Below are 11,149 nucleotides of genomic sequence, written 5' to 3'. Positions count from 1 at the left end.
CAGGAGGGAGGAAGAAGAAGAAAAAGACAGCGACTCAAGGTACAGGGGAAAAGGAGCTCTCTTGTGTGCCCACTGAACAAGCTTTCTTCATTGATGAGACAGTCTAGAGGGCCTCTGTCTGATTTTAATTCCCCGGGGCAGTAGCAGATAGGAAAAGACGGTCTTCCAGATAACCCAGTTCCAAACAGTGTAGGGCTTTAAAGTTCAAAACCAACACTTTGAATTGGACTTGGAACAGATTGGTTGTCTGTGTTGCACATATTCCCAATAGCTGAACCCGACCTGCAGTCTAGCGTTCTACACTAGCTGCAGCTTCTGAACACCTCTTCAAGTAGAGCACATTGCAGTGGTGCAGTCTAGATCAGCGGTGGCGAACCTATGGCACGGGTGCCAGAGGTGGCACTCAGAGCCCTTTCTGTGGGCACACATGCATGGAGTTCATCATGTGGGGGGAGGGGCGGAAAATCATACACACCCCCACACACGCGCGTCTAGGCTAGCCTGGGCACGATCCTTTACCTGGGAGTAAGCTCGGTTGCTGGCAATGGGGCTTGCTTCTGAGTAAACCCTCCTAGGGTCATGATTCACCCATTGGAAGTGTTGCACGGTTGCTTCACCAAGCTTACTCCCAAGTAACGTGTGCCTTGGAGCCAACCGTTTTTTTCTAAACTAAAACCTCAGTATTCCAGTTAAATTGCCATGTTGGCACTTTGCGATAAATAAGTGGGTTTTGGGTTGCCATTTGGGCACTCGGTCTTAAAAAGGTTCGCCATCACTGGTCTAGATGTAACTAAGGCAAGGATCACTCTGGCTAGATCTGACTGAGTTTCCCAGGTCATAGTTCAAAACCTTAACTGTGCAAGGGAGGGGGGGCAGCATCTGGATATGGCCCACCCACCCGAGGGGAGGGAGGGGTGGCATGCCAAGGAAGGAGGGGGAGGGTTCTGTACATGCTATACTAAAATAGAATTCCAGAAAAGGAATTCTATCCCCCTTTTTTTAGACAACGGATTTCTTAAGTGGAAACCCCCATAAGCATTTGGCATTCTTCTTCTGCCACTTTGTTTTAGTGTACATTGTGAGTGTTTTTGAACCTTTCAGAGACAGACCCACTGCTGGCTGGAACTGAAAATGATGGGATTCTGTGGATGTCTTCTGTCGAAGCCAAGCTGGGCGCTCTCAAAAAGAGAGAGGAGAAGCCCACTGCTGAGAAACTGGAACGAGCCAGACAAGAAAAGGTGAGGAAGCTCTTTAAAATGTTCGCTGCGAGGAACTTGGCAGACTCATTAAATTGAACAGTAAATAAAACTTCTGGTAGTCTGCCCTGGTGATTGGCTGTTAAGTGCTGTCGAGTTGCTTCCTACAAGTTTGGTGCCTCTATTGGAAGGGTTGGGAATCAGCCACCTTCAAGATGTCCTCCTGTCTTTATTGGAGAAGGACCCTTCACGGTGCGTAGCCAATGGACTGTTCTAGCTCCTTCATGACTTCCTTTTCCGACCTCAATCTCCTTCTGGTTTCTTGGTTGCAGTCTCTCTTTTGCTTGATGGTGGAGCAGTGGTGTAGCTGCCAGGGGGAAGGGCCCCAGGCGCGCAGTGGGCGTGGCGCGCAGTGGACGTGGCGCGCAGTCTTGCCCCAGGCGCGCAGTGGGCGTGGCGGGGGCTCAGGGCACATACGTGCCCCGGGCACAATTCCCCCTCGTTACGCCCCTGTGATGGAGCCACAGAACAGGAGCAGTTTCTTTAACCATTTCAATGTCTTTATTGTCAGTTAGGGATGTTCACCATTTTTTTTTTGGTATTTTGCAGATTTGGGTTTAATAGACCGGAAAATTTTTGGATCTATTAATTAAACCATACAGGAAATCTTTGTGAGGCCCTGTTTTTTAAGACAGAGCCATCAAATTTGCAGTATGTCTGTTGGTGATTCTCCTTTACCCTGAGTTTGGTAAAGATTGGGTCAGGAGGTCCAATTTTAACCCCCCCAAAAAAGGGACCCCATTCATTCTCCATTGTTTCCAGTGGAGAAAAAACATGGGCCCCATAAAATTGGACCCCTTGACCCAAGCGTAAGGAGAGTTAGCAGCTTTGCTTCAAATTTGGTGCCTCTACCACAAAAAATGGCCCCCTCCTCCAGAGCCTTGGAAAGAACAGGTAACATGGAACTGCATCCTCTAAAAATTATAGAGGGAGGAAGATCGAATCAATTGGTATACCCCTGGACTCCCTTCTACCTTTAACTTGTTCAGAATCGTATAAATTATTAAAACAAAAATTGTTGGTGAGAGAATGGAACTATTTAACTCTGGCAGCGAGGAAAACTTGTTCACCTTTACATCTATCAATCCCCTTACAACATAACAGAATGGCCTCCTATCTGTATCATCTGACCAATCCAGATCAGAGAAGAGTTTTTCACTCGCTCGCTTCAATGTTTTCCCTTCTGCCATACTACGAGGTAGATATAACAATCTAGAAATGTGCAAAAGGGTGTGTTCATGTGGTACAAATCAATTAGAAACATTAACTCACCAATTATTCCGTTGTCCTAAATCGGCAAGTATTAGAGTCAAATACTCTAGGTTGCTTTCTATGATACCTAGCGAGCTGGACGAACTAAGCAGACTCTTGTTCTTATTAAATAATTATGATGCAACGTTCTGTAAAATGGCTGCGAACTTTCTGCTGGAAATATCCCATGAGCAACAGAATGTATGACTCAACTTCATTTGTTATGTGTTGCAAGTTTGTATTTTGATGCGATTTAGATGTGATTTTATACTGTTTATGCCAAATAAAGGCTAAATGATTAAAAAAAAATTATAGAGCAATGCTGCATAATGTATAGAGAGTCTTTTGGGGGGCAAAGGGTGCAATAAAGCAATTTTAGACCAGAGAATCAAGCTGAGAGAATTTTCCCACCATTCTTGCAGAGATGTGGAAGTTTTTTTAACAACCTTGCACTCTTTGGGGAGACTTTGCGGTGCTCGGGGCGGGGGAACGGACTATTTTTTGAAGTAGAGGCACCAAATTTGCCTTGTATGAGCCCTCCAATTTGGTGAAAATTGGGTTAGGAGGCCCAATTTTATTGGCCTCCATATTTTCTTTATTTGAAGGCACATAAAATTGGATTCCCTAACCCAGAGTCTTCATCAAACCTGATTATTTTTGTCAGGAGAGGCACCAGCAGCTATGCTGCAAATTTAGTTCCTCTACTTTAAAAAACCCATTCTCCAGGACTCTGCAAAGACTCTCCGTGGATTCATATGAAGCCGTGTTCTTTCATTTCTGAAGAGCATTTCTGAAGAGCTCTGCTCCACATTATCCTCTGGTGAATCTTTCTTTGCTTGAATTCCGTTTTACTGCAGGTAAACCATTTCAGAAACAAGCACAAGATCTACGTCCAAGGAACAGATCTTCCAGAGCCAATTGCTACATTTGAGCAACTCAGAGAAGGATACAGAATCCACCCAAAGATCATGCAGAATATTGAGGCCGCTGGATTCCAGTCTCCCACGCCAATTCAGATGCAAGCCATTCCGGTCATGCTTCATGTGTGTGCCAGTTTTCTCTCTCTTTTGAGTCACTTGCGGAGTTCTGTGTAGCCTTTTTCAGCGTGAACATCAAATGCCTGCATGAACAGGGGTCTTTCCCATTCTTGGGGGGGGGGGGGTGGCTGCTATGCTTGCAAAGATTAATTTTGTGTTGAAATGTGTGGGGAAAGATATGGCTTGAACGCATACGCACTGGAGCATAAACTTTAAAAGAGCACTGTCTAAGTATCTTGTATGCTGGTTGTCCCCATTTTCCTGTGGAGGAAAACACATTGGCACATGAAGATTTATAATTGCACCAATCCACTGTTAAGCAGTTAGACAAACCCAAGTGCAAAGGGCTTCCTAGACATGCCAGATGCGCTGTATGCTTTACACAGCCCAGAGAGTCTTGGGTGGAAAAGAATACCCAAGCTCAGGTGGCCAAAGCGTGGTGTTGTGGTTAAGAGCAGATGCACTCTAATCTGGAGAACTGGGTTTGATTCCCTGCTCTGCCACGAGCTGTAGAGGCTTATCTGGTGGACCAGATTAGCTTGTGCACTCCAACACATGCCAGCTGGGTGACCTTGGGCTAGTCACAGTTCTTTGGAGCTCTCTCAGCCCCACCTACCTCACAAGGTGTCTGTTGTGGGGAGAAGAAGGGAAAGGAGTTTGTAAGCCCCTTTGAGTCTCCTTGCAGGAGAGAAAGAGGGGATATAGATCCAAACTACTACTCCTCTTCTTCTCCTCTTCTCCTTCTCTTCTTCTGTTCTTCTTCTCCTCTTTCTCTTCCTTCTTCTTCTCCTCCTCCTCCTGCTGCTTCTTCTTCTCCTTTTCCTCCTCTTTCTTCTTCTTCTCCTTCTTCTTTTTTTTCTCCACCTGCTCCTTCTTCTCCTCCTCCTCCTTCTTCTCCTCCTCCTCCTCCTCCTCCTCCTCCTCCTTGTGGCCAGCTTTCCTTCTCTGGGTTTCCACAAGCTCTTGAGCTCTCATGGCAACTAATTCCACTGTCTCCCTTCTTGAAATGTTTCTTGTTTGGAATTTTCCAGGGGTTCATTTGTTAAGTCATGTTTTTCTTCATCCTGTGCAGTCCCTTGAGTGTTTAGAACAGGGGTAGGGAACCTGCGGCTCGAGAGCCGCATGCGGCTCTTCTGCCCTTGCACTGCGGCTCCACAAGCCGAGCTGCTGGCCCCATCCTTGCCCGCCCTGCGGAGCCAGCGGGGTAGAGGCGCCTGATGCCCGCAGCCGGCTGGGAGCCGCACCCGTGGGACCCTCCCCTGCAGCCCACTTGGGTTGGAGCCCGAGTGGGATGCTTTCCCTGCAGCCAGCGAGGCCGAGCCGCTGGCCCCATCCTTGCCCATCCATGCGCTTCTCAGAATGAGTGGAGTAAAAGGTTAAAAAGCCCAATATATACAGTGTTATCTTTATTTTAAATGTCAAAAATTATTTGCGGCTCCAAGTGTTTTCTTTTCCCGTGGAAAACGGGTCCAAATGGCTCTTTGAGTGTTAAAGGTTCCCTATCCCTGGTTTAGAACCTGTCCTTAACTTTGGGCAGCCCTGGCTTTGCAGCTTTTGTGGTGTGGTGGTTAACATGCCAGACTGGGATCTGGCAGAACCAGATGCAACTCTCCACCCTGCCTTGGAAGCTTGCTGAGTAACCTTCGGCCAGTCACACATTCTGAGCCTGACCTACCTTGCAGGATTGTCGCAAGGCTAAAATGGGGGAGAGGAGTCTGATGTAAGCTGCTTTGGGTCTCCATTAAGGATATTAGTAAATAAATACATATAATAATAAATATATGTTTAACATAGTTTCCCCACTGTGGCATTTTACCTTCCATGCAGTGCTGCTGTTCTGTACTTTTGTTTTTATGTCTGACTTGAATTACTTCTGCGTGTTTGTTTTGGCTATGCAAATTATCCAGCTTTGCCTTATTTGAGTTTTTCTCTCTCCTCCCACCCACTAGGGCCGTGAACTTCTGGCCTGTGCCCCCACCGGCTCTGGAAAGACCCTGGCTTTTTCCATTCCCATTCTGGTGCACCTTAGGCAACCTATGAACAGAGGTTTCAGAGCTCTTATAATTTCACCCACCCGGGAGCTGGCCAGTCAGGTACGATGATGAAGAACTGTGAACAAGTCAGCCGGAAGGGAATTTTGTGACTGATGTTATGGAAGGAGCCTGCTCATTGGTAGAGCCCCTGTTTGCATGTCGAAGGCCCCAAGGTCACCCTCCGCGCTTGCAGTTAAAGGAACCCCTGGAAGCAAGTCTTGGAGCAGAGGCGTAGCTGGGCCAAACTGCGCCCGGTGCGCATTCTACATTTTCCGTGCCCTTCCTTCCCACACTTACCTTAATTCCTTTCCTTTGTGAGAACTTTTCCAGGCTGCAAAAGGCCTGTTCTCAGCAAAAACGGCCTCATGGGAACTATACTTCCCAGGAGACCTTGTGAGTCCCAAGGCCTCCTGGGAACTGTAGTTCCTCAGGCCTTTTTTTTTTTACTGAGAACAGGCCTTTTGCAGCCTGAAAAAGTTCTCAAAAAGGAAAGGAACTAAGGTAAGTGTGGAAAGGGGGGAAGAGGGGAAGAGGGAAGGGTGCGGGGGGGGGGGGCAGGGCACACTACCTGTATTGCTTAATAAACCCTGTTCAAAGGAGAGCCATAATGCTCGCCAGGTTTAATGTTATGCCTTCTGCCTTGTTACGTGGCAGATTTAATAAGCAAGAAAAGGCTAAAAGATTGTGCCCATGTAACGATGGCTCAGTTGAATCTCTGGCCCACCAATTACTACACTGTCTCAGATTCAAGGAAATCAGATCCAAGTATGTGAATCTTACTCCTTTACATTTACCCCATCTCCCCGATTTAATTCGATTACACTACTTGTTGGACAACCCTGATCCTTCTCTCTGTATTATAGTGGCAGACTTTCTCCTGGAAATTACTAAACACCAGTAGATTTCCTTCGACCTGTATTGTATATGCTTTTTAATCTGTTTTTTATTACTGTTGTACTGTTGTCTATGCCAATAAAGGCTTGCTTCTTCTTTGCAGGGGGGCAGGGAAAGGGGGAGGGGCCTTGGGGGGCGGTTTTCTGCGCCCCCCCCAGGCGTGCATCCGGTGCACGGCGCATCCCCCCCGTCCCCTTGTAGCTTCGCCACTGTCTTGGAGAGGACCTTTATTTGTCTGAGACGCTGCGCAATCACAATAGACTGTACTGAGCTCCGTGCGCCAGTGATCGGCTCAGTGTCAGAATGAGTCATGTCTTCAAGCTAAGGAGGACAGTGAACTCACGAGTCTGTTTTCTGCTGTCAGTCAAACTGTTGGTTTGTCAAGGTCAGCGTTGCGTACTCCAGGGGTGTCAGACATGCAGCCTGGGGGCTCGCTCCGACTCCTTAGGAGGGCATAGTCTTTGCAGACTCGCCATCTACAGCATCCACCTCTCCCCACAAGTGCTGACTACCTCCCCAGTGCCGTTCTGGGCTGGCGAGTCCACTGTTGGTTTGCACGCTGGCTAATTGTTGCTTCCTCCGAGAACTGCAGCAGGCATGTCAAGCTGTGCTCGTTTTCTTTTATAGACGCACCGAGAGCTGGTCACGCTCTCTGAAGGGACCGGCTTCAGGATTCGTATGATACACAGAGCTTCCGATGTTGCGAAGAAGTTTGGGCCACAGTCTTCCCGTAAATTTGGTAATTTGGGTATAAATCTGGTTTATGGGCAGCGTTCTATGGACGGGCCTTTTCTCTTTGTTCCTAAAGATGTGTTTGTTTTCCTGCAGATATACTGGTGACCACTCCAAACAGACTCATCCATTTGCTGAAGCAAGACCCTCCGGTCATAGACTTGGCCAGGTACATTGTGGAGATCCCTTTTAAACTCCCAAAGCTAATTGGGTCAGGGTCCTTGCAGAAAAGACGTCTTGACCCGAGTGGGATCAGGCGCATTGGCTGCGTTGGCACAAACATAATTTTGCCTGAGAACTGAGCCTATTTCAAATGTACGCTTCAGGTCCAAATCTTTTATCCAAATTCTTCAACCTATGCAAATTAAGTTTAATTGTGCAGTTTTCCTATCACTCTTTTGGTATCCTTCCAGGAGGGACTAGTAGGGAATGAGCTCAACACAGCAATACTGAATGTTCCTACCAAACACACGGAGATCTGTGTTTTAAAATGGAGGAGGGTAACTCACGGCAGCTTTCTGCTCTGCCACAGGGTCGAGTGGCTCGTGGTGGACGAGTCGGACAAGTTGTTTGAAGATGGGAAAACAGGATTCCGGGACCAGTTGGCCACCATTTTTCTGGCTTGCACCTCCCCACTCGTGAAGAGGGCCATGTTCAGTGCAACCTTCGCGCATGACGTAGAACAGTGGTGTAAGCTGAACTTGGACAGTGTCGTTTCAGTCTCTATTGGAGCCAGGTGAGTGTGGAGGCAGAGGGGCCCCTCAGCAGTGGCGTAGTGGTTAAGAGCAGGTGCACTCTAATCTGGAGGAACCGGGTTTGATTCCCAGCTCTGCCGCCTGAGCTGTGGAGGCTTATCTGGGGAATTCAGATTAGCCTGTGCACTCCCACACACGCCAGCTGGGTGACCTTGGGCTAGTCACAGCTTCTCGGAGCTCTCTCAGCCCCACCCACCTCACAGGGTGTTTGTTGTGAGGGGGGAAGGGCAAGGAGATTGTAAGCCCCTTTGAGTCTCCTGCAGGAGAGAAAGGGGGGATATAATATATATATCTCGTACCTTCGAGACCGCATCACCCCGTATGTCCCTGCACGGCCTCTCCGCTCAACGGAGGCTAATTTATTAGTGGTCCCTGGCCCCTCAATGATGCGGCTGGCCCTGGCCTGGTGGAACACCCTCCCTCCGGCTGTTCGGGCCCTACGGGACCTTAATGAGTTCATGGGGGGGGCCTGTAAAAGCGGAGTTGTTCCTTTGAATTTGGAGGGACCAGCAGCTGAAATGGTGCTAGCCGGCCTGTCATCTAGGCTACCATGTGATGTGGCGCGGCGCCCGGCCCCCCCCCTGCTTTGCCCCCGGGAGGGTTTTGACGTGAAAAGCGGGGGGCTGGTCGGACGCCTTCCTATTATTACTATTATTAGTATTGTGTTACCGCTGTTTTAAAGATTTTAATAAATTATTTATTATCTTTTAAGTTGTTGTACACCGCCCAGAGCCCCTAGGGGATGGGGCGGTATAAAAGTGTGAACAATAAATAAATAAATAAATCCAAACTCTTCTTCTAAATAAATAAATGAATAAATGTTAGCATCTCAGAGGAGAGGGAAGAAAGGCCATATTCTGCTGCCACATACGGTTCTTGTAAAGCATTTCTGCCTTTTTGTAGCGATGAATAGCTATCTAGCTGGGAGAGGTGGAGGGTAAAATGTCATTGCATCAGCAATTCCTTCTACAATAATGCCGTTTTGGGGCCTTCTCACCTCTTTGCTTGTGATTCCAGAAACTCTGCAGCAGAGACAGTGAATCAGGAGCTCTTGTTTGTGGGATCGGAGACTGGGAAACTGCTCGCAGTGAGAGACCTTGTGAAAAAGGTATGTTTGGGGTTTTCTTTTCACTTGCTGATTTATACGTGCTTGTTAATAAAACCGAGGCTAGATCCAGTGAACACGTGAAACTGCCTTTGGTCCATCACAGTCCATGTCATCTACTTAGACCGGCAGCCACTCTCCAGTGTTTAGGGCAGAGGACTTCTCCTATAACAAAATTTCTCAGCAAGCAGAGAACTGGCTCAGGACGAGACAAGTTCTAGGCTAGAGCCAGCTTGTTGTAGTGGTTAAGAGCAGGTGGACTCTAATCTGGAGTACTGGGTTTGATTCCCCGTTCCTCCACCTGAGTGGCAGAGGCTTCTCTGGTGAGCCAGATGTGTTTCTGCACTCTTACATTCCTGCTGGGTGACCTGGAGCTAGTCACTGTTCTTTGCAACTCTCTCAGCCCCACCTGCCTCACAAGGTGTCTGTTGTGGGAAGAGGAAGGGAAAGGAGCTTGTAGGCCACCTTGAGCCTCCTTACAGGAGAGAAAGGTGGGGTATAAATCCAAACTCTTCTTCTTTATTTGATGGCTACACTAGATGTCAACATGCAGCAAGGGCTAGGAGGAAATAAAAAGAAGAAGAAGAGGAGTTTGGATTTATATCTCCCCTTTCTCTCCTGCAGGAGACTCAAAGGGGCTTACAATCTCCTTGCCCTTCCCCCCTCACAACAAACACCCTGTGAGGTAGGTGGGGCTGAGAGAGCTCCGAGAAGCTGTGACTAGCCCAAGGTCACCCAGCTGGCGTGTGCGGGAGTGTACAGGCTAATCTGAATTCCCCAGATAAGCCTCCTCAGCTCAGGCAGCAGAGCTGGGAATCAAACCCGGTTCTTCCAGATTAGATACACGAGCTCTTAACCTCCTATGCCACTGCTGCTCACAGGCTAATCTGAATTCCCCAGATAAGCCTCCACAGCTCAAGCAGCGGAGGAATAAATAAACGTTGCTTTGCACCTGTCATACTTATTTACAAAGGAATAAGAGAGTGGTCATTGCTTTGTGATTAAAGGCAATTCCTGTACAGTGTATGGACAGTCTTGGAGAGCTCTTTCTTCTCCACATGTTCTGTGCTCGGCTGAGATGTAAAATGTAATGCCACGCATGGCGTAGAATTTAGGTTTGTAAAATCTGAAGAGTTTCCCGATGAACTTTCCCCATGTTCTCAGACAGGTTGAAGAACTGGGGAGCCTTCGTTATTTTAACATCAAGTAGCTTAAGAGCCTGTCTGAGCCGAAGGGCCCATTTCTCGGCCCTCTTGATTGTAGCAGCTCAATAGTGGTGCGCTTGGCTGGACACAGGGGCGGAGCGAGGGGGAACTGCGCCGGGGGGGCCCACCTGCCCCAGCCAAGCCCCTGCCCCGAGGCGTTGCCTCCCCGCCCCGTGGGTGCTACGCCACTGGCTGGACTCTCGGCCTGTGTTTTGGGTCAGTTTCCTGCTCAGTTTTGCTTTTTTTCCCCTTACTCTCTTGGCTGCAGGGCTTCACACCCCCAGTCTTGGTTTTTGTCCAGTCTATTGAGCGGGCAAAGGAGCTTTTCCACGAGCTCATCTACGAGGGCATCAACGTGGACGTCATCCATGCCGACAGAACGCAACAGCAGGTAGGGTTCTGATGATGCTGAGTCCAGAGGCTGTTGGGCCTTCAAGCGCAACCTTGCAAGTCCTCCAGGACTCTCCCTGCCACTGGGTTTTGTTTTTGTCCACTCATTTTCAAGATGCGACGATGCGGCTGGCCTCGACCTCGACATTTTCAAGGCCCTGTGACGATGCGGCTGGCCTCGACCCGGGCCAGGACCTTTACGGCCCTGGCCCCTGCCTGGTGGAATGCTCTACCTCCAGCTGTCCAGGCCCTGCGGGACCTTGGTGAGTTCCACAGGGCCTGTAAGACTGAGCTATTCCATCGGGCCTTTGGGAAGGCTGGCCGCGGTTCTATCGCCCCCCATTGAGGCTGCTGCCTCCACCTGGTCGGGCCCTGATCTCCATCTTGGGTCCTACCTATCCCCTCCCTCCACTGGCCTTTAGATCAGGCGCTCTGTTGTTTTAACCCTGTGGTGGTGAACCTTTGGCACTCCAGATGTTATGGACTACAAT

General features: G+C 48.8%; 1 protein-coding gene across 1 annotated transcript; it reads left to right on the top strand.

The window, feature by feature from the left end:
- Positions 1-6: 6 nt before the first annotated feature.
- Positions 7-10,659, top strand: DDX52 (DExD-box helicase 52; the record flags this gene model as incomplete). The annotated part of the gene is made up of 9 exons (XM_048482271.1): positions 7-39; positions 1,102-1,238; positions 3,365-3,550; positions 5,494-5,637; positions 7,099-7,210; positions 7,300-7,372; positions 7,736-7,939; positions 8,976-9,066; positions 10,537-10,659. Coding segments are annotated over exons 2-9 (1,023 nt in total), but the record flags the coding sequence as incomplete, so codon positions are not given.
- Positions 10,660-11,149: the final 490 nt, after the last annotated feature.

Source organism: Sphaerodactylus townsendi, unplaced genomic scaffold (assembly GCF_021028975.2).
Source record: "Sphaerodactylus townsendi isolate TG3544 unplaced genomic scaffold, MPM_Stown_v2.3 scaffold_1186, whole genome shotgun sequence".
NCBI classification, from domain to species: Eukaryota; Metazoa; Chordata; class Lepidosauria; order Squamata; family Sphaerodactylidae; genus Sphaerodactylus; species Sphaerodactylus townsendi.
Note: the sequence above shows the minus strand (reverse complement) of the source record. Positions and strands in the feature narration are given on the sequence as shown.